The 24,618-nt window shown below is 38.1% G+C and overlaps 1 protein-coding gene across 2 annotated transcripts in view; it reads left to right on the top strand.

The window, feature by feature from the left end:
- The window catches only part of LOC141791285 (glucocorticoid receptor-like), a 74,212-nt gene that overhangs the window by 35,656 nt on the left and 13,938 nt on the right, over positions 1-24,618 (top strand). The window contains exons 3-6 of one of the 2 annotated variants that reach the window (XM_074671599.1): positions 11,585-11,754; positions 13,429-13,455; positions 18,805-18,921; positions 22,737-23,009. In XM_074671599.1, the coding sequence (XP_074527700.1) occupies positions 11,585-11,754; positions 13,429-13,455; positions 18,805-18,921; positions 22,737-23,009 (587 nt within the window). The remainder of the gene's footprint in view (positions 1-11,584; positions 11,755-13,428; positions 13,456-18,804; positions 18,922-22,736; positions 23,010-24,618) is intronic. The other variant, XM_074671600.1, reaches the window with a different exon arrangement.

The following is a 24,618-nucleotide window of genomic DNA, read 5'->3' as shown; positions in this document are numbered from 1 at the left end:
CAGTCCCCGGTAGAAGCCTCTGAATTACGTATTTGGGCAAAAGAAGGACACAAGTTTTGTGGAGTATTGGTGGGCCATGTGTTTTTGTGTGCATTGGGTAAAATGTTTTGAAGTAGTGTGACAGACAATTGATTCTGTCTCCTAAAGAGTGTCATCATAGCTCCTAGACTGGAGTATGATTGCTCTGCTTGAAGGTGCATCACTCTTAACCTGACATGACAAACTGACTGTTTCATATATCTGGCACGGAAATATTTCACTTGTCTATCTGGGTAGCAGCTCTTTGGATTTGTTTTCAGAGGCAGGACCTTCAAAAAAATAAGCAGCTGGTGATTGGACGACTGTTCTGATTGACACACTCACCACGGACCAATCCACATCAAGCCAGGGTATGACGTAGCTTATGTGCACCTCTGCTGAGAAACAACAGATGAACAACTACAGGAACAGGAGATACAGCTGTGATAATGGTGTTAGACGTTAACTTAAGAATTAAAGGAACGCCGACAAGTACGAAAGTCTGCTGACTTCACGTCTGCTCATCACTCCCGCAGCTCCTGCCTGATTGGGCCAGTTAAAATTTAGCAGAGTGAATTTGTTGGTCAATGGAGCCTGGCAAGTTGAATCTGCAGGAACTCAATCAGGCAGGTCCATCCACTCTGCAAGGTTACATCACTCTCCCCCTTTTTTTTTAATCACATTTAGTCTGTGCTGGTTTTGAAATTTGTTTTGGCTTGTTTGGTTAGGACAAAAGTGCAGTGTGTCTCAGTAAGTTATTAAAGCAGTACTCAGCACTGGATTAAGGCGCTTTTAGTTTATAATCCTAAATAATTCCATTAAGAGTTTGGCATTCTCAGTTCATATTCATTCTGTGAAGCAATGCTTTAGCCAAAGGAGTATCGAAGAATGAGGACTGAAAAGCAATGTTGCTTTTCACTTTGGTATCAAGGAATCCCTGTCCAGTGATTAATGATAGAATCTGAATGAATTGCCGCTCACAGACAGAGCTCCTGTGCGTGAGACCTCACCTTGACCAATGAGGTGATGATTATATGTGAGCATCACGGCACAAGCAAAACAGACAGAGGCACATTCAAGAAAATAAGGAGGGCTAAGTAATAACACAAACACACACCAACCGTCTCTTGGTGTGGTGGAGAAAGGCAATGTGCTTGTCTGAATAATAAACTTGTTTCCCCTCTTCGAGCTTTCACTTCTGCAGTGCTGTGAGTCACCTCACTCGCACTGGCCTTCACTTATCACACGGCTGCTTCAAAAGACCCAGAGGACAATTCGCTGCTCAGGATGAAATGGTTCTTTTTCATGTCAATATAGTTTGGCTTGTTTGAATCAACTTGCATTTGATTTTTGAAGAGTCAGAGAAGTGTGTGATGAAAATAAATTACAGCGAAATGGAATGCAGAAAGAGGATCACCAAAAGGTGTTCAAAATAAACATCAGATGTTTTTCGTTTTCATGTCACTTGAGCTCTGCCACGACCAGTCACAAAAAATTACCTTGTCTGGTTCAATTAAAGAGCATGGCAATGGATGAAAAAGCCAAAGTGACTCTGTTTGATGTTTCAAATATTTATCCTGACCTCTTTATCCACAGTTTTATAACACTGCCGCACATTCTCTGGGTTTGAGATGTGTCACTGTGTAATTGCATTCAAGTTTTAAAGACAGGGAGCTATAGATATCAAATTTGAACAAACTTGATTCTCTCTTTGAAGTTTTCCTCATAGTGTTTTGATTTCAGTATGATGCAGTTAAGGAAAGTGTGCTGTGCTACAGATGATGCAATATGCTGCAATTCCATACAATACAATATAGGGATGCTGTTGGATTTTTGCCGATATCCGATATGCCGATATATCAAAACCCCTTTTGGCCGATACCGATACCAATACCAATACCAATAATCACAAGTTTGTTTGTTTTTTTCACTGTAAAGAAAGCTAAGTCTATCCTGTACTGGCATTTATATGCTACTCTTATTGTGACGGTCTTATTTGTTTAAGAAACACACATAAAACAAGACAAAAAACATTTGATTTTACCATAAATAAGAAATGTATTATTTTTTCAAACTTAAGACATTCAGTATTGAAATACAGAAAAATAATTTCTTTAGATCACATGAACTTTAAATGTACAATGCATTTTTAAACATAACCAAGTTGCATTTGATTATTTTAGAGCTACTGTAACAACCTGGTGACAGACACAGAGCTCTGCAGTGGAAATAAATGAAGTGCTACATTTTATTTAAGGACCTTATTTTTCAGATGGAAAATAATAATAATCCTAACTGAATAGCACCTTATCGGCTGTGCCTATCGGCAGAAATTTTCATATCTGCCGATACCGATAAACGTGTTTTTAAGCTTTTATCAGCCGATATTGATATTGTGCCGATAATATCGTGCATCCCTAATACAATGTCATACACTACAATATAATACAACACAATACAATATAATGCAACACAATACAGTATAATGCAATACAGTGCAATGTTAAATGACAAAATCAGATGCACTATCATGTGGTGTGATACCAAACATTGTGATTCCATGATACTGAAGGACGTGATGCGATAGGATATTATTTAATGTAAATCATTAACATCAAAAATGATCAGCACTGAAAAATAACGTTATCATTTTAATGTAGGACTTTCTCATGGAGGGCATGAAGAATATGCTGGCATAACTGAAGCCACAGCACTGTGTGGGAGATGGAGACTCTTAGAAGTATAGCAGCGTGTAGTGGGCGAGCATGGGGAGTTCTGAAGGAGTGAGCAGAAAACACTGAGCCATCATACAACCTCATGAGGATTTCTTAAACAAGAGAAGCTTTATAACAGCTCCTCTCAAGCAACTAAAGACTCCTCTTACTAATTTAAAGACACACACACACTCACACACACACACACACACACACACACAAACAAATACATTCACACACACTCCGCCTCCCTGTTGGTGACACACACTCACATACACACATACTCTGCGTATGCTTGTCTCCGGGTAGGTGAGTTGGATAATCCCATGACTCGCCTGACCTCCTCCGTACTTCCTGCCCGTAGTGACAGTGGATTGGCTGAGAGGCGGGTGATAAGGGGGAGGGGAAGGTGTCTGCCCCAGCAGCAGTAAAACGTAGAATATTATATAACCTCTGCAGATGAAGTGGGGTGAGGGGAAGAGGAAAGAGGAAAAGGGGAAATGAGTGTTGAAAGAGGACGAAAGGGAGTGAGAGTGAGTGGATGTGATAGGGAGAGGAAGTGAAAGGCAGGAAGGAAAAGTTCATTAAAACAGTAGAAAATCAGAGAAGAGATTTTATGCTGCAGAGCTGCACAGTGCTAACAAGCAGTTTTATTACATTTGAGTTTTTAAATTTTGATTAAAGATGAACGAATGCATGTTTCGGTAACATTCATGTCCGTTAGTACATGTGATTCTTGATAGTTTTACATTTTTGAGTGCTATGTTTCAGAAAAAAAATCAATAAAAAGAGATAAGTGTGTAACCTGCAAATAGTTGCAAATCCACAGAAAGCTCATTTGCCAATAAAAGATGTTCAAATGTGTTATTGAGGAGTTGTTCACCACAGCTGTTCTTTAATTACATGTTTGCTGAGTCGATTGCAGACAGTGTTATTTGTGATAACTTGTTCATAATTTGAATACCCATTAGGCTTAATGTCAAATCTGCTCCTTTTTTTCTTTTCTAAAGTCAGGATATTTCAGTGCTGTGTGTCATTGCAGACAAAACACTTTTGGCAGTTTTCAACACATTGGTTGTTGATTCCAGCAGTAATTGGAAAGTGATTTTAAAATTGACTACTCTTGCCTATTTTAGCTGTTGTATTTCAGCTTCTCTGCTCTCAGAAGCAATCAGATTCTGTAATTATTATAATCTTTTACAGCAACAGTAATTCTAAAGCAGTCTGTTTGAGAAGACCAAGGCTGAATATTGCATCTGAAATGAAAAGTTTTATCTTTTTGCCATTTTGGGTCTTGAACAGACCAAATAAGCAAACAGTCCAATGAACATCAACTCAGTCCTCTTCAAAAACTGAGTGTTTTTACCTTCACATTAGGCTGTCAGACCAGGTCAGAATTAAAAAAAAGGAAAAAAGAAAAAGTTGGGTCGTGTTTTGCCTCTTGAATGGAGATTACACACCCTCTTCTGTGGGTCTTCAATAATGGACGACCTTTCTGAGTGCCCACTCACTACCAGAGAGCAGGCCATGCACGAAGGATGTTCATTATGTGCCAAGGTTGCATTGCAAAAACAGATGGGAGTACATCTTTTTTCCACTATTTTGTACTATTCAGCTTTAATAAATGTGCACACGATATTTGATAAAATCAATATGACTCATTTCTTCCATTCAGGCTTTAAATTTTTTTAAATCAAACCTTGAATAAAAAGATAGACTGGACAACTGCCGTGTTTGCCCTTAAAAAATTGTCAAATGTGTAGATTTACCCTGGACATTCAGGTTTGTTTTATGAAAGGAAAAAGCTCCAATCTTTTTTAATAAGCAATAAAGTTAGTGAAGGACGTACTAATGCATACGCATGTTGTCATGAATTTCTATCATAAGTGTTTGGCAAACCTGAACGATTTCTGAATTTGCGTCAATACTCAGCGCTGTAAATGTTCTCATATCCAACGTTCCTTTCCCATAAGAGCCTGCTGAGCTCCCGCTGCCCATCTCATACTGAATGCTCCCACACATTAGCCTTAAAAAGCTTTGATCCTAATGGAAAAACGATCCTCTCATGGGTTCCCACTGTAGGCACTGGTATACAGTTCCCCAGTGACAACAGGTCAGTCCAGTTCACTTTTCTCTCCATGGTTTCTACAGGCGCTGTGTTTGTTGTGGACTGTCATCAGAGCTGATCCGTCTTTTCCATCACCTCATCATCCTGTGGTGTTATGGCATAGGAAAATGTTTAATACCATTGTAACATATAGAGCTGCTCTGGTTTGATTTTACTCTGATGTAGATTTAGTTAACAGCTTGAGTTTGTTACAAATGAAAATCCACGTCCTGAATATCACTTTGCCTCATCAACAGTGGAATACAAATGCACCGTGTTTGATTCTCATCTAAATCAAACCAACATCTATTTCTGGCACATTGCAAACTTTGCGAAAATATACCCTTAGCACAGATAGAGAGGATTGTTAGTCCCTGTTAAATCCTACAGGCACATACAGCCTGTTTCAGCAGGATTGTGTTTAATTTATTGTTTCTGTTCTTCAGTGTTGAAGCCAAGGCCCTCTAATATTTCTCCACAGCCTCTCAGTGCTGACACATATTGTTAGCATATGTTCTGAAGGAGATGTTTGTAAGGTAGAAGTGAGGGCAGCTATGCAAAGAAGTGGTAGCACATCCCTGGGTGCAAAGGGTGTCTTTCTAGTTTCTTCTTCCCTATGTAAACCTGTTGCGACAAATTTTGTTAAATAACACAGACACATTGATAGATGTGTGTGTGTGTGTGTGTGTGCAGGAGAAAAAGTGGAAAAGGGCAGTGAACTGCAAGCTTTTGTGTGCATGTGTCGGTGCCTGCGTCTGTGTCTGTTCATATCTTCCTCAAGCTGGATCATTAAACTTCCATTTTCTGCAAAGCTCTGTTTACTCATTCCTGTCTGCATTTTACTGACATGCTTTTGTTTATCAGCATACAAGTTATTTTTCTTTTTCTGCGTTTGTGTGTGTGTGTGTGTGTGTGTGTGTGTGTGTGTGTGTGTGTGTGTGTGTGTGTGTGTGTGTGTGTGTGTGTGTGTGTGTGTGTGTGTGTGAGAGAGAGAGAGAGAGAGAGGGAGGCTAAGTGCACATGTTTATTACACTCCAGTCCAGTATGAAGGCGTTCCTAATGAGGCTTGAATCTGCGCTGCATGGCTCAGAGCCACACTTGTTGGCTCAGTGAGGGGAGGAGCATGGGAGTTGGAGCAGAATTGAAGGGGTTATAAATGTTTAATTCAAACACCACCCTGTGGTGGTTTTCTACAATCCAAGTCACATATGAGGAGAGAGGAAGAAAACCTCAAGTCACAGAAGAAAAAAAGAAAATATGTATCTAAAAGTCTCCAAAATATCACACAAATACCTACACTTGTGCCGTCCGGTTGCTTTGTGTCATGTCATCTTCTGCTTCATTGGAAGCCTTTTTTTCCGGTTGCTGAGCAATCTCAAGGGAGTCATCGCAGGTCAAGCATTGCTCGGTAATTAGTGTTCACACAGCATCTACGCTCGAATCCAGCCAATGCTGCCTGAAGTTGACAAGTAACTAGAGAGCCAGACAGATGAGAACATGAGCAGGACACAGTATACCTCATAACATCATGACAGCTTCTATTTATAACATTCTACTACTGCCAGAGAGTTGGTCTGAAGTGAGGAGTGGTACATATTGGAAAGCTTCTGCCAGAATTTCTTCAGCATAATTGTTGCAGATAGTCTCGACGTAGTGTGTAGCATACGATAAGGTCGAGCTGCTTGTTTAGTTTCAGTCATGCAACATACAAGCAACTGTGGGAAACCCTGAAGAAGTTGTTGAAAAAGTTGCCGACAGTGCAGTCCAACTTCTTATCACATAGTCTGTGACACATCCTACGCGCTTGTGCAGGAACAGTTGCACAGCCTTTGGATCTGGTTGTATGCAGGATATTGGTGCCAATTGTAGGTCAGTTTTGTTGAGGTTGTTAACTGTACTTCTGTGGGGGTGTGAAAAACACTTATAAAAGGTAGATTGTATAACTTTCAGAAGAAGCCATAAATGGTTGTTAGAGGAAAGTTATCACACCTTTTAAGTTAGAGGAGAGTTACGCAGCAGAAGCTAAAACTAACAAAAAAAAATTCCCAGCTAAAATACATAATTTCACTGATTTAATCCAAACTCACACACAACGCCTAGATCAGGGGTGCCCAACTTCTTTTCAAGGAAGGGCAAAAAATGAATCAGGGTGGAGGGTTGCGGGCCAAACTTAACATTCATGTTGCAGTGTATGGTATCACAAATTTCCTACAGCATTACTGTGCTCCTACAAGTAATTTTGAAGATGATAACACTTTTTTTACTGTATTTTACAGCAATAAGTTACTGAACACCCATATGGCACACTAGGCCTATGTCTTCAGAGACATTTAGCGCAATAAAACCTAAACAACATGTGACACAACATGCTCCTATAAAACAAAATAGTGCATTTCCACCCCTTTAGAATAAGGAATAGTAATAAAACTGGACACCTGCTTCAGACTTTTTTCCCTATGGATGCACCGATCACAATTTTCTGGCCGATCACCAATCTTTAAAAAGCCTGACCTGCCAATACTGATTTTTATTTTTTATAACTGACAGCATATACCTTCAATGTTCCAGTCTTAATTTATTGAAAATCATTAAACAATACCTGTGAAACAATAAAACCTTTTTGTTTTAACTTAAACAACCAATAAAGTGTCCTGAGTTTTAGGTCTCAGAGCAAAAAGCAACAATGGCAAGGTAAGGCAAGGCCAGTTAAGTTTATGGCACATTTCAGCATGGCAATTCAAAGTGCATTACAGACAGAAAAAATTAAAGGAAAACAATTAAAATTCAATTTTAAAAAATGGCTGGCTGTCAGACCTTTGCAGAGGAATATAAGATCAGTTTCATATGTAAGGATGGGCCATTCCTCGATTCCCAGTCCCCGATAATTTAGAATGACTTTATAACAAAAACTCAAACATGGGCAGTGGGCCGATTTATAGCTGGCTGGCCAAAGTTGGCCCGTGGCCTGGGGGCCACAAATTGGACAGCCCTGACCTAGATAACCATTTATTCAAAGATAATAAAAGCAAAAAAATATAAATATGGACCTGAATGGCTTTTAATGTATAAAATAAGAATCTGCCAATAGGACTACCAGAATGTACTGAAGTTTCTTGAGTTGAGACAATCTTCCTTAAAGCAAATCAGATATTTCTAAGATCCAACATTTATTTGATATGTATTTTTTTGTCATTCATTTTTTGTTTACAAAAAAAGATGTATTCTCATAAGGCACAGTATATTAAAACCAATCACATGGAATTTTATAAGAATTAAGCAGAAAAAGTTGCTTTATAAAGAGTTTTTGCAGTGTATCTATTGTGGTTTGAGAAAGCTGTCCTCTCAGACCTTGTCCTCATGTGTTTGGATCTTTTTGAAAGCATAGTTTTTGTACTTGAACATCTGTTTATTACTAATAAACAGCTTGAGGTCACTAGAAACAGACTGAGGAAAGAAGTTTTAAATTTGATATTTTGAGAACTCAGTTTTCTTTGTACTTGTCGGAACAGCCTAAATTAAAGTTTTAGAGAATAGTGATAACACCTGAACTAACACTTGGCAATTGTTCATTTTTGCACAGGCTCCATAAATCCAAGCTTATGTTAAGTATTTGCCTTGGCACGGCTTCCATCTGATTTTCATTTGGCACTTGTTGATTCTCCAAACCCTCCAATCTCGACTTTTTACATTTGTAGCCAACTTAAGGAAATGCTCAGTAATTATGTTCTTTTATGGTGTTCAACATGACTGATTACGCATTATCACCACCACCATTGCGGGTGTTTTCCATTGTTCTACATTGTCGAGAGGACAGTAATTTTTAACAAACAACTCAAGTAGACAAGATTTTTATGGTAAGTGTAGGGAAGATTTTGAAACATTTGTGTTTCTATTCATGGGAACAAAGAGTTATTGTTTTTTTCACCACATCAGAAGATGTTGAACAGCAAAATCTTGCCTTAGTTTACTGAATTACTATGTAACAAACATGGAGATGTCACACTCTATCCTCACTCTCCCCTCTGTTTTTACACCATCAGTTCAAATTGAGTGGTTGTTTATTTCTTGGAAAACAACCAAGATCTTGAATCCCACATATGCATTTTCCTTTAGGAACAATCTTTACCAGTTTCAGTTCAAATGTATGGCTAATCTCTTTAGCTGGATGTCTACACAGATCTGCTATCTCTACCCCCTCCCTTTGGCTTTGGTCCAGTGTGAATAAGCAAGTGTCGTCTTTCCAGTGACCATGAGGCCCCGGCCAGTTTAGGTCATGCTTGTTTGGAGAGACAAGTAAGGATGGCTCATGGTCTGTTAGGTAGACACTACAAGTTTCATTTATATTCTCCCTCCTCTCCTGTTTTGAAAACACGATCCTGTGGATTGAATGGAAAGCGAGAAGAATTGGTGGGATTTTCAAAGCACAAGGTAGAATAACGATGCAAGATCAAGAAGCAGAGTAGAGATATCTATAGGCCTGAATGTCAAGTCATTATCAAGCCTTGCAAGCCAGTTATATAATGCACATACGCTCCAACAAGTGTGCTGCCAAAACAAACAAGGGAGGGAAGATTTAATCCTTTCTAATGCGTTAGAATTCTTGTCATGGATTACACAGCAGTGACAGTCTAACACTACTCTGGAGCCCATTTGGTCAAAACACGCCCCCTTAAACCTGACATTCCCTCCGTGCATGTCCTGGCACCTTGCCACCATACATCTGACAAATTGGTGTTGGTGCCTGCCTGGTGGAGCTTCACTCTGCAGTTCAGTCGTCTCGGTTACTTAAAGCGTAATTATAGACGGTGGATGATAATGACAGCTCTGTGTGTGTGCACGCAAGTTTCTCAAGAGGTTCAAACCTGGCTTTAATGTGCGGGGTTGTAAAAATCAGAGGAGAGCTGTCTCTTTGATAGGTTGTGTTTGGCTAACTCGCTGACATACAAGACAGTGATAAAAACGAAGGTCAGTGAGGGCACTGAAAGGAGCTGAGTGTCAATTATACAACATTAAAGGCAGTGGAGTTCATCCCAGGACAGCCTGGCTGTTAGTTTTATTGAAGTTAAAGCTGTGCATTATTATGCTGTATTTACAAATAGTGTATTAAAAATTGTTTTATCACAGCTTGGTGGATCCAGATTTAAAGTTTAGATGAAAAAAAGAAAATTGTCAGAATATTTGTGTTCATCTGTATGTGTGTATGTGTGTGTATCCTAAATGGAAGTGCATGAAATTCTCATTCCTTTCCTCACCTCTGGGGGTTGGTTGGCCATTTTACAGTTACTGTCTTTAGTTCCCTGCAACGTATTTTATTAAAAAGTCTTAGCAGCCAATGAAAATGAGAATCCATGAGTACATTTACTAAAGTTACATTTACTAAAGAAGTTGGTAAATTTGAATTTTAGGAGCTGTTTGTTTTGTGCAGAAATCTACAGGTTCAACACAGAGATGAAATCAAGGTTATTGCTCCAGATTAAAAGCTAAAAAGGAATCTGTTTTGTGGGAAAAAAGAACAGAAGAAGAATGATTTAGTCAAGATCTGATAAATGGCAGTACTCTAGGGTTCTCAATAGAATGAACGTACAATGAATCACAAAGGTATCAGAGACTATAATAAAAGATACAGGTTTTATAGAGAAGCAGTGTTTGCAGGACTGTTCAAGGTCACTGTGAGTGCAACAGCACCGTTATTCGTAAAGCCTCAGTCCCATTCAATAGAAAAGCAAGTTTTAACTTGCCCTTAATATTATCCCATAGTCATTGTCCAGCCTAGTGAGCCTGAGAATGAGGTTGCATCACAGCATCTACATTCTTTCTCTCATCTACTAGAAATATCTTTCTAGATGATTCTGTGTTGATGTAAGGTGAGAAGTGATTTGCATCAGCATGCACGCTAAACCACTCCCACAACTCTGACCTCACCATTTCCTCCTACAAAACTGTGGTTTCACTTTGGTGTTGCAGAGTCTAGGCGTCATAGGTCTGAGCCAGACTCGCCAGGTTCTGTATCTAAATTCTGTATTCTGATAACCAAAAAAACACTGTGGCTATATTTTGTTTGTACAAATTACTTCACTTTACTGGACAGCTTTAACAAAAGGGGGCAGACTGAATGTAGTTAAACACAAAAGGCAAAAAAGTACGAAATACTCATCATGTTTTAAGAGACGACTAAGAGACATGCTGTTGTAGATGTAGTTGCAAAAGTTGTCTCTTCAAGTTAGAGTTTAGATTCTTGATCATAAACATAGTAGACTTGCAGAGACGCTTATGGGGAGTACTCGTGTTTGTTTTGGTGTTTCTCCACCTCTGCATCTGTCTGCACCCTCCTCAAACAACATTTAGGCAACTGATGAGAGTCTAAGTATCTTAGCAACCTTATCCACTCAGATCACTGCACTGGTAAGATTGTGAGCAAAGAGCTCTTCCACAGAGATAGGATTCATGATAATTAATGCTACTGAATTTAAACGTTTTTTTTTTTCCAAAGGCATGTTAGACATGTTATCCATAGCTAAAATATCATTGTCATTCAATCCCTAAACCTAAGTCTGTATCCATATCTGCTGCCAGCTTCAATACCATCCTCGATCCTTGATTTTCCCAATGGTTTTCTTGTCTCCTAGAAACCACATTACATGCCATTGAGTCTGTCACAACTAGGCTGCTTTAAAATGATCATCTCCTCATTTACATGCATCTCACTGCCCCTTACATATTTCTCTCTTCTTTCTCTCCCATCTAGCCCAACATCAAGAGCAGCAGAAACCAGCAGTTCCAATGCTGCAGGCCAATCCAAGCCTAGCGGGCAGACGCACAAGATCTGTTTGGTGTGTTCAGACGAGGCCTCAGGGTGCCACTACGGGGTCGTGACATGTGGCAGCTGCAAGGTGTTCTTCAAGAGGGCTGTCGAAGGTTGGTCCTGAAGACTTGACTTTGTTCTTAATTGAGCACAGGCATGACGAACTATTGCAAACAACAGAAACACATTTTAGATGTCAGCTAAGAGGAAAAGTTATGTAAATTTAACAAAAAAAGGTGAAAACGAGTGTAACTACTTGAATGGATGACCATATCAATAATCAGATTTGCATATTCATGCCCCTGTATTCTTTATTAGCTTGCACACCCTTGTACAAGTGCACCTAATAGCGATAGTTAGAATCCATTAACATGGGACATTTTGTCCTCTAGATTTTCATTCATTTGAGTTACATAAGATCAGCTCATGAAGCTGTTGCACAACAGTTTCTGTTGTTTTTCTTGTTTTTAAGCTCCAGAAATTCAATTATATTTTAAAGTCTGAGGTCAGAGTAGAATAAAAAAGCTCTTATTGACCTTAAGTTGACAGTCACCATGGCCTTTTTTTGGGTTATTGTAGTGCTAGTGCTGACCTTGCATGTCAACAGCTTTTTCTACTCCTTGCCTTTCCTGTTTGTCCTGTATCAAAGAAGAGTTGACTTAGAAGTAATTTTGATTGACAGCAACAAATTGCCGATGGCACACAAAATGCATTACTGTCATGAGACTTCTCATTTTTCAGTGCCTTGTTGAAAAATAGTTGCAGCGGGTGCCATTTATTGCTTTGCTACACAAACATTTGGTGTCTTCTAACACAGATTTTACAGTTTGTTCCTGGGGAAAGCTGTGTGAGAACTAATTAGCTTGACAAAATCTTGAGCTGGGAGTGTCAGGAATGCACCTGACAAACAGACAGCAATTTGTATTTCTGTACTGCATTCCATCTCCCCCTGCTTCTCATGGCTTCTGTTTCATTAACTGTCCGTCTAAAGCTGTCTCTCCAGACATGTCATTAGTGTGAATGGGTAACAGCTCATTGGTAATGGCCTTCATTGGCATTGGTGGTTAAATGCTTAGGTTAACAACTTTACCAAATGAACTGAAATGAGCCGCACTAATCCCTTGTTTCAGTGCCAGCTAATGGACCGGCAACCTTGTCGTTTTCTTGTATTCAGGTCCAACATTTTCTCTTATTTCTCCGTTTGCCTAATTCCTTTTACTAATGTTTCTAATGCACTAAAGCAACAAGAGAACAAGCTCTCCGCTGGGAAAACGTTTCTCTGAATGCAAGCTGATGCACTTTAAATAGAGTGTCCTGCTTCTGCTGCACTTTGGGACTAAGGGCGCTTTCAAGGGTCAAAACAACTGCATCATAGTATCTGTTTTCATTTTTTTCTGAATTAAAAGGAGGCAAATGAAAACAGCCTAAAACATAGCAGAAGTTTCCTTCTTATTCAGATGCTCTGAAGATATTGCCAGCGCTCTTCAGAGGACAGCCATACACCTTAAATAAGAAGCTGCAATATGGATTAACTGTAGCATTGAAACAATAGAGCCTAATTTAAGCTGGACAACCTGCTTGTAGTTGTTTTGTTTGATTTTTGACCACTAGTTTTTATCCTACATATGAGCTATACATAGGTGCTGGTTTAAATGCCTAGCACACAACACTCAAATTGAGGTTTTATTTTGAAAAGGCTGCCTACAAAAGCACTGAAAAAGTCATACCTGTTATTTTTCTTTCTCTCCCCTCCACCTCATTCTCCGGTCGTTGTCTCTGTGGTGAAGGATGGAGAGCACGACAAAACACAGATGGTAAATAAACGCACTTTTAATAATAACAACAATGACAGCAATAATGATGATGATGATTTTGATGATGGTAGTACTGTGACCTCTGATTTGCCCATGTGCTTGTATTCCTTCAGCACTGAAATATGACCAATCTGCTTTCACACACGCCAAGCCTCTCCTGACAAGCCTGTGTTAATGCATGCACATGTTCTGATTTGGTAATTCAAGTCAGTGTTAATTGCCTGTCAGTGATTTTGTAACCTTGGGATGCTCCACCTCGGCTACTTCATAGGGGCTGCATCCAACAATCACAATCACACCCTGTCTGTAATGAAGCCTTTTCTTTTGCATTTGACCTACATTTACTTCCAGAGGTGTAGTACCAGAAATGATCTGTCAGCCTTTTTCCTGCCCTGTGCTGTTCATGTCTTTAATTTGAGTGTGTCACTGTTAAACTGATAACATGAGCCTTCATCCAAATGTCTGCTTTTGCAAACATCCTGCTTGAACTAATATCAGTTTATTCCACAAGTAGTTATTTTCAAGTTGTAGTTAATAGTGACATACTGTTGTAATCCAGTAAAAAAAATATTACATTATTTACATTATTTTTTTTCAGGGACAAAGAAATCTCAAAAGAAATCAGGAAAATTTTTTAGCAAAGAGAAAATCATAAATCCTGGGAATGTATGACGCCAATGAAACAGTGTGGCTTACAGATTCCTTGATATTGTGATGCATCAATGCAAAAATCTGAAATCCAAGCAAGCTTTTGCCTTATTTCTCATACAGAATGGTTAAATTAGACCCAATATTAGCCACATTCACACGACAAGTCCAGATAATTTTTTTATTCAAAGATATTAAAAGACAAAAATGACGCCTGAATTGCTTACAAGAAAAAAACTCTGCATAAATAGGGCAAGAAAAACTTACTTATTTAGTTTCTTGAGTTAAGACATTCTTATTTCTAGAAAAAAGAAAACCTATTTCTTACTCTTTACAAGCAGTTAAAGCATCATTCCTGCTTTTTAATATCTTAAAATACAACATTTCTTTGGTGTATTAGGTGAATGTAGCTCAAATCAAGTCTGATTAGATATTTTTTACAAAAAAGATAGAAACACTCACTTAGATTTTAGTTTTTGGAGTGACCTTTTATTTCTTTTGAGTTTTCATCAGCTATTTAAATAGGTAAGCCACATAAGTCATCTGAAGCAGGGGTGTGCAGGTCCAGTTAACCTAGTTTATTACAAGAATTCCAAAGTGCTGGTCATACCACATGCTTTTTCTATGCATGCTGTAGTGCTGCAAAAGCAAAGTCACTGTTAGGGTCTACAGCTCCAAGTAAAAGCTGCAGATATGATGCTTTAACGCTGTGCTGCTGGATAATCGTACCTCTTCTTCAAAAACTTCCTAGAGTTTTTCCTTCACAAATAGAAATCCAAGCTTCTGCCCTTTAAGCTCTGAGCGCTGAGAATTTTGAAAATAATCTCCCCCGAACATCATAACCCCTTTCCTTTTGTCCTTTTAAGATGTGGTTAAGGTAAGTGAGTCTGGACCTCCTCGCAGTGAGTTAACAATTTTAACAACCGTCCCGCTGAGCAAACACTCATTAGTTTCAGCCCTGCATCGAGCGCTCTCACCTAGCTGTACTGATAGGCTCTGCCAGGCTCCTGTTAGCAGATCAGGCCAGGATAAGAGAGTGAGGATATCAGTGTGATTCAGCTGGCTCTTTTGACACCACAGATGGCTTTTTACGGCATTGTTTGCAATGACTTCCTGTGATATCAGCCGTGGCTGCGACTGGCAGCGCCCAGGCTGCTGTCCTGTCATCGCACTCGCAACTCTGCAAGTTTTGGGGGTTTTGTTTTCAGAGACAGCACAGATTTCTCACAGTTCAATTAGTTAAAATTTATTTTGTGTTTCAATTAATTTACAGACAGGTTTGAGCTTTGGTTTTACAACTGAGTTATAAGGCTTTGGCAAAATTCAATGTAGGGCACCTTTGATCCAAAATGTCATCATGCTGAGCTAATCATTTGCTCGCTGTCCCACTTTCACTGTTTACTGATGATCATAGTGCATGCACAGAGACTGCAAGATTAGGATCAGTGTTCATTTGCTTGAGATTGTACTAGACAATAAAAAAGAGAGTCACTTATACCTCGTGAAAAAAGAGAGAAAAATAGAGTAAGTTTAAGATTAGCATCTTGATGAATAAAATTGTAGCAAGGTTGGGTAGTATTTATTGAAAAATAATACTTTAGTAAACCAAAGCTTCACAATAAGTTGCTTTTACTAATCTTCATATCATTCCAATGAACAGCAAATACAAAGGTAGCTAACCATAAGTAACACTAATGCCACATTCATAGCCATGCTTGCTAACATTGTCCAAATCAGATTCAGAAGTACTATATCAATCCCTGTTTGCATAATACAGCATTTGGAAAATAAGATGCAACAGGGTCATAAAATCAGTGATTAATATACAATAGAATAAGCAATAGTTTTCTAAATAAAATGTCTCTGCTGGTATGGTTTGACTTAGCTGTTATAGCTTCTTGCTCAATCTATAGATTGAGTAAAGTCTGCAGATATGTTAGCTTGCAGAAACTACTGTATAAACCATACAAAATGAAAAAGTACAGAGGACTGATAACCAGTGCTGGAGACCAAGATGCATTTACTGAAAATTTGAAAATCTCTCTGTCAAATTCAGACCTGCTATTCATAAAACCAGGTTGCTTCTAAATTAATTTACGCATTTATCTGTGCAACTCAGAAATCTCATCTTGAAAATGGATTTTTTTGTAGTTGTTCGTTTGTAGTTGATCATAACATGATTTAACGACCAGACAGTGATTGTGAGAGATTTTTTCAATCAATAACAAATAACTTCCATAATAACTTTCCAAATAACTTTTGCACCAAAGAGTTCTGGAAGGAACTTCTACACGGCAAGAAACTGAAATCTTATCAAGTTTTGTCTTATTTTAAGTAAATATTGTCTTATTATACTTGATATGAGCCACATTCAACTGATCAGTCCAGAAAAATGTCTTGTTTTACATTATATAAAGACAAAATTGAGGTCTGAATTGTTTGTTGACAAGTAAAAAACAAATCAGCCAATGTAACAAGAAAATTTGCTTGAAACTAGAATAATGTCTTAATACAAGTGACTTTTCTCTTATTTCTTTGGCTGATTTTTTTCAGTGTTTTAAGCAATTCAGACCTCATTTTTGTCTTTAAATGACTTGAAATAAAACATTTTTCTGGACTGATCAATTGAATGTGGCTTATATGACCTGGTTTGACATCATTTCAGAGATGTTGAAGGTTTTCTGAATATAAATACAGCTTCTGATGTGCAGAAGACATTTTACTATAACCTCCTGGGATGTAGTTAAACAGGAAAACAAACTTCCCACTGTGCAGCATTATTTCAGTATTCTGTTACTAAATGCCAGCAGCAGTATTATTGAATGCCCTTCAGTTCAAAAAGCTGCATCAAACACATGATATTTCAAAGATCTGGAAGGGTATTTATGGTCCTAGAGAGCATTTTTCAAGGCACTACTAACTTTGTGATGGTCACACAGAAACTCATCAGTTGGCGTCAAACTAATAGTAGATTGCAGAAGATTGACAGCTAGTTAGTTTGAAGCATTCTTTTATTAGTCTTTAATACAGTGCTGTGTTCACAGCATGAACAGACTGCATGCCAACTCAATTACTGACTGTCTGATACTGTTTATATCTGCTCTACATCCAGTTGTGGTATGATACTTAGCATAGCTGAGGGTATGTTTTCTACAACACCAAGGTATTCACAGCCCCCCACATTTGAGTCGTCCTGCATGCTTTGATCATTCAGAAGGTTAGCATCTTTGTTCTCATCAAAGATTGCTTAAACAATTTAAACAAGATACATTTGAATTCCAACTTTTATCAGTTTCAACACATTTTAACCCTGGTTTATTTCAATATATGGCCTCAACTGTTGACATGAATGGCTTTGAAATGTGCAGAATGATTTGCATGACCCCTAATGTGCTGCTAAACTACTCAGAATTTTCAACTACAGAGCTTATATAGCACAATAATAGTTCCTGCATCAGCTGGTTAAATACTTTCCCATTTTGCACTTGAATGATATAGATAAGGTTATAAAGAATCCAGAAATAATACTGGCCAAAACATAATTTTTAAACTACTTCAGGATGTTCTTTTAGTATTTTTCCTTTAAGATACTGATGCATACATTGCAATAAGTGCTGATACCAGATACCGAATTCAAAGTAGACAGAAACCAACAGTCTGTTGAAGACTTGAACCACAGCAGTCATGTTTGAATAACATCCAGACCTTGTTGATGGTTTGACTCTCTTCTGCTGTTTTTTTTAAATTGTGACAGGAAGTGGATGTGGCAGAAACAACAAAAGAGATATCAACTGCCAGAAAACATTTTATAATCAAGATATCTTAGTTCCTGGCCACCGCTTTCACACCATGGTGTCATTTGTTGGTTCAGTGATTCATCAAGTGTACCAACTGATTCCAGTTACTCATGCCACTTAACTTGTCACTCGCTGTCATAGTGAAACTTCAACCAACGAATGACCTTGCCACACATTGCATCATGTTCTGAGACATCCTCATGCTAATTTTGACTATTAAAAGGGTTATGTCTCAGTTTGAACTCAAAAGAATGAGTTGATTCATGGGAAATGGGACCCATGTGACAGCCCTAAGGCTCTATCACCCAAATATGTGATAAGATTAAGAAATTTGCTCTGTAGCCAGGGCTAATTCTTCTTAAAAGATAAAATAACATCCTGACAGGAAAAAAAAAGATCTAGGCTTGTGACACTGAAAGCATCAAAGTTTGTTGTCAGGAACAAACATTAAAAGGAAGCATAACAGTGGTTTACAGAAATAGTACAGGGACCAAGTATGAGCCTTCTACTTATTAAGTAGAGTTTAGCTCTGTAGTGGTTTCCCTTTTTTGAATTTGTTTATTTTCCCATGTCCACATCAGTCAGTCATGTGTTGCTCTAATAGAAAAGGAGGCATATTGAGAGAGCTCTAATGCTCTCTCAACTACAGTCTCCAAGTGGGACAACACAAGCCCTAATTTGAATGTGGACCATGTTGACAGTATCTGATTGTTAGGCTGAAGTAGTTCTTTAAACAGTCGTGGATTATGCTCAGTGTTCTAAGTACAGACTTGAGGAAGTGAAGCTGTAAACACCACCGGGATGCCACAGGCTTGTCAGGCTTACAGTAGAGTCAACAGGTGGTTATTGTGGTCATAATGCACCCTGCTCAAGCTAATCCTTCCTCTTCCTTCTCTCTGTCCAGGCCAGCACAACTACCTGTGTGCAGGGAGAAACGACTGCATCATTGATAAGATCCGGAGGAAGAACTGTCCCGCCTGCCGCTTCAGGAAATGTCTTCAAGCCGGAATGAACTTGGAAGGTAAATAGTGTGACCTGTCTCTAATTGAGACTGACGTGTGAGGTATTTTCAGCTGACACAGAATAGTGTGAGGGCTGTAGAGACGTTTAGTGCAATGGCCTCTCAGGACATTGCACCTTCACTGTTAAACACATGATGCTTCATAGCTCTCAAAGCATTCTTCCCAAATGCAACTATTGTAGAGCAAATTCATAAAGTTGTGAACACATTTTCTGAAGCATCACAAGCCCCTCTAAGCAATAAAATTTCAAACTTGCGCTCGATTGAAAACAAACGTGCATACAATCTTTTTGCACAATCTCAAAAAAATTTCAGATAGGGAGACAGGTTTAAAACTTCTTTAATCTAAAACTAACTTTTTAAAGTCCTTGACATGGTGTGTCTTGCATCTGGCTCTGTGATGCAGCCAGTCTTCTGTTTGATTTTGCTATTACTCACTCTTACATCAGTTCATCATGAATCAGTCAAAGTAATAAGGATGTTGGGTTGTTCAAATAAACCACGCAACCCCTGAAATAACTGTATTATTCAGTGTTTTTCCATTTTTTTAAGAACAAGGACAAAGAAAGCACCCCCAATAAACTTCCAGACCACCAAGCTGAATAGCTCAGATAGCAAACTGATGCATTATAAACTAGTATCATATGTGATAAGTTTTTCATAAAAAAACAAATTGTACTCTCAGTTGTATTCGACCACAACTTAAATGAACACTGATTGAGTCATACTTGTAGCTTTATTCTCCTGTGAGAAAAATTTGGTATATGTAATTTCAGCATCTCTTTTTTCCTCCTGTGAATACATAACATCCTCCAAAATAACATCCTACATTCTCCTGACAGCCAAACGAACAACATGTGAAGAACTTTGTACCATGAAAATTGTAAAAAAAAAAAAAAAAGAAAGAAAAAGAAAAGAAAGGGTTATTTAAGCTGCATACTGTTAATCAGCATTGACAGCAGTGTTTTTAGACATAAATATAATTATTAGAATAATCTTTGCCCAGATGGTGGTCTGCTTAGCATTAGCAGGTTGAAGAAAGGCGTCACTATTAATGCTGGTCTGTTTCATCCACATCTAAAAACCCCTTGTGGATGTTTTAACAAATTCACATTATGTAACATATATATATATATATATATATATATATATATATATATATATATATATATATATATATATATATATATATATATATATATATATATATATATATATATATATTTATTTGTTTATAAAGTATATATAATGTTATAAACATAGAAAAGAAAGCAAATAAGACATTGGCAGACGTTTAACTGTTCTTGATAAGGTAATTTTAGACATTGTTTTTACACACCAGAATAGAAATTCATAAAGGCAGTAGTGTTCTTTGAAAATGCAGATGACACATCACAAGACCAAAATGCATACTGGTACATGTTATCACATTAATTCACCATACAAAAATCACTCTATATATCCACTCTGTGTCCAGGCTTCCTGGCATGTTGAGGCCTGTTAAGTAAATTAGATCACTGAAACATGTCTTTAAAATTGCTTCTTTGCTTACTTTGTCGTCTTTTTGTCTTATCTCAGAAGCTCCCTCAACGTTTTTTCCTTTTCTCTTCATGTATAACCAACATGAAGTCATTAATTAGTGGCCATAGAAATTCTGTTGTGTATCGTGGAACCATAGTGGATCTAAGAAAAGGTTAAAATGCTTTTATTTTGAAAATAGTGACAGTGAAGTATATGAAAATAAGAAATGCAGTTCATTTTTTGAAACAGAATTCAAACATCAAATGGCTTATTTGTCTCGGTGTGGATGTGGTTTTTCTGTGTTTTGAAGAAATGCAGTTTTCAGCACTCAGGCTTCTTATTTTTAGAACAGGGGGTTGCCACTTGGTCAAAACTCAACAATCACACACAGCTGTGGGGGAAGTTTGTCAGCCCACCACCTTGAATGAAAGTAATAAAACAAATTTTGAGGAAAACTTCCAAAATTTGCTCAGTTCACCAGCTGGCATTAGTCTTTTTAAGCCTGCATGTGTCTTTGCCTGTGTTTGTGCTGTTCTCAACACATGTGTCGGTATGCAGGCCGGCCAGAATGAAAGAGTGCCACATCCTCACACACATTGATCAGTAAATAACCCACTGGACCCACAGCCTTGTATCTTTTAAATGATTCTTCCTCAGGGGAAAGATGTTGAAGAACCAAATAAAAAGTGGAAGGATTTTGCTATGTTGAAACACATAAAAAGCAACAGGTGAAGCACAACAGCTGCTAAAGCGCTTCAGCCGTGGTCAGGGTGTTGTTCTGTGAAAATAGTGTCCAGTGGTTGATTCAAATCAGTGTTGAGTTAAATTACATGTTGGTCTTGTGTCACAAAAAGGTGAAAGCATTTTCACATCCAGAGAGACAGAAAGAGAGAGGGAGAGAAGTGATGGACGTCGGTGCATCAGCAGACACACCAGAAAGGCTCTTAGTTGCTATAGAAACGCCAGGAGCGGAAATTAAAAAAGGCAGAGAGTAGGGGAAAAAACATGTTTTTTTCATGGTATCCTCTCAACTCCTGCCATGTTTTTTATATTTGGAGGTAGAAAATGGCTAAATGATGCCCAGACCATCTACATAGTGTGCAAAAACACAGCAGTTTGCCATCCCTGGTATTGTACTTCAGAGGATCTTAAGTTGAAACATGCCATTGAGATGTGTTTTCTTTTTATTATGACTGAGCACAAACCAGCATGTGTCATCCATTGACATACAGTAAGTAGAAACAGGGGATGGTTCTCCATCTCCTCATGTTGAATAGAATGACACCAATAAAAACTTTCCATGATTGGTGCTGACATCTTTTATTGCAGATATTGGTTGTGTCAAGCAGTTTAAATTGTTCCTAACAAGAACATTTAACTGTTGTGACAGAATCCCTGTATAACCATCTGTTATTATGGAGGAGGCGGCTTTAACACCTGTACTCCAGCTCATTGGTGGAAGGGATTCCAAATGTTTTTGCTTCACTTTTGAGGAGCTGTCACATCTTTCTAACTTTTTATAGATTAGCTATTCTAGACCAGAGCAGATTTCAACTTAATAACTGGTAGTTCATCTTTATAAATTTGTAAATACATCTGCTTGAAAGCAGAGAAGACATAGAATTTATATGATTTGCAAACTCATTTTATGTTGCATGAAAAATCTTTTCATTAATGTGATACAATTTATTGCCAGGTTAAATTCTCACATTGCCAGTTAAAGTACGCATTTTAAACACTAAGCATGTCAAATATATCAGCCAGCTATGGTTGGAAAACTGTCTCTGGATGGCTCATATTTTCACACATCTGGCTTTTTCACATCAACACCTGTTTTGTCAGCTTTGATTGATGTCCATTGTAGATTGTGCAACATAAAAGTATTTGCTTATTACAGGCAGTGAATTTTTTACATGATGTGTTTACATGTTAGGATTTACTTTTAAAGTTAGAAATGAGGAGGTGGTCCAGTTTATCACAAGGTCAAAAAAAGGAAATGTTAAAGAGAAAAGACGAAAAATATTAGATAGAATATCACAAGACATGATTCAACAAGATGCAGTGCAATACACTATGATATGATTCTAATTCATACGACACAAAAGATATAATGCCATAGAATACAATGTGGTACGATATGATACAATATGATACAATACAATAATACAGTACGTTAAAGATAAAATTACAAAAAAAATTATGAAGTCTCTCTACACCTGATTAAAATATCTTCTCTTACCTCACATCTGTCTCACCTCTTCTTCCCTCCTGTCTACATACTCTGTGCCTTCCAGCGAGGAAAAACAAGAAGCTGATCAAGATGAAAGCACAGCGGCCCCCTGGACCATCAGAGCCTCTCAGCAACATGCCTGTTCCAGTCATCCCCAGGTGCATGCCCCAACTTGTTCCAACCATGCTATCTGTGCTCAAGGCTATCGAGCCAGAGATCCTCTATTCGGGATATGACAGCACTCTGCCCGACACCTCTTCGAGGCTCATGACCACTCTGAACAGGCTTGGAGGACAGCAGGTCATCTCTGCAGTCAAGTGGGCTAAGTCACTGCCAGGTAACGACAAAACCCTTTTTAAATAATACCTTGTGTCTGCAATGGGTTACACACTTCCTTTGGGAAAAAATGGGACATTTTTTGGTTGTCTTATGTAACTTCTATAGTTTGGTTTGGCATTTTGTAATAAACAGTAGAGCCCATTTTTGCCCTTTAGATTGCTGTACATCTGCTGGAACACACTCTGCCACAAGTAACTTCCAAATCATGTAAAATATTGGATTTTCTTGATGAAGAAGCAAAACTTGTCATAACTTCTATGAGTTTCTCCCAGATTTTTGGATGGATGGTAGTACATTACTTGAGTCAAATTGAAGAAGAAATTGGGCCCTTCAGATTTAGCGTGCAATGTCTTGCTCATCACCAGAATTCAAACGCTTAATTAAAAGCGAAAATGAAACTGATATGTGAGTTTCATCAGTTGGCTTGTGAAATCTGTTGAACTGGTGACCTGTTAGTTGTGTTACTTGGCGCCATTATGGACATTTCTTTTTCATGCTCTCATAACTCCATAAAAGATTCAAAAACTGTTTTTTTCCCTCCTTATGACTCCTCTTGACATCAGTAGCATTGAATAACAAGTTCAGCGACCTTGTTAACAAAAGTGTGGCCATGGTAATGAGTTGATCCATGATTACAGAGAGAGAAGTGTAATGATGATTCATGAAAGAGTGATTCACTTAAGAAACTCAGTTGGCTTTAACCAAGGTTAATCAGCTTTTTAATGCGCATAAAGCTGTAATTCCTTCAATCCACTTTGAATCATCTCTGTTGAAAGCATCAGCCTTTGGTTGGAGAAAAATCTACTAAATTAAAAACAATTCCAAGCTGTTGAGGTAAATTTTTTTATGGACATAACAAATTATTTGTTTCTCAATAAAAAAATGTTGTTTTGGTTGTCACAAAGTTACGGTACATTTACCTTCTTTGAAGTGAAGCAAGTTCAGGTCACTCAGTTGAAGTAACTTTATTTGTCTCAAAGGGCTTCAGGTCATACAGTCAGTTCAACAACAGAAACCATGAGTGTGTCATGTCAATAAACATAATGATATAGTAGTTGTAGTTTTATGCTCTGTGTTTCTGTCTAAAGAGACCTGGAGACCAAATGCCTTTGAATGTAGTTCATAAGAAGATCAAACGTTTGTTTCACAGTCTTAACAAATAACTGAAAGTCACGTTATAAACAACAAAAGGTGTTTGATGGGTATGAAGACTGGCACAAAGTATTAGGAATTTAAACTATTCATGCTAGTTTATTATCACGGGAAAGGAGGCGCATGACTTCATAATCACTCCAAGTATTTGTTTGAAGATTTCCCTCCTCACTCTGGTCCTGTTCTTCCCACCAAAGATGTAAGGCGAGGTTATTAACGGGGGATCTCTCAATGAAACCGTGAAGTAACAGCAAGTAAAGAGTTGTTTGCTGTGTGTGGCTGTGTGTGCGTCAGTATAATGAGGGGACAAGTTTGGCTCACATCTTGTGTGAGCATTGTTCACTATTGGCGGCTTGCCAATGTGATAGTGGGGGAAAGCTTCTTTGGTTTGGGGTGAGGGGGCTTTTACATAACAAAGGCCATGGTTTCAAACAAATGTAATGTGAAAGGACTTT

This window comes from Halichoeres trimaculatus, unplaced genomic scaffold (genome assembly GCF_033239565.1).
Source record: "Halichoeres trimaculatus isolate MK-OKI-2021-1 unplaced genomic scaffold, fHalTri1.1 fHalTri1_scaffold_6, whole genome shotgun sequence".
Lineage (NCBI taxonomy): Eukaryota > Metazoa > Chordata > Actinopteri > Labriformes > Labridae > Halichoeres > Halichoeres trimaculatus.
Note: the sequence above shows the minus strand (reverse complement) of the source record. Positions and strands in the feature narration are given on the sequence as shown.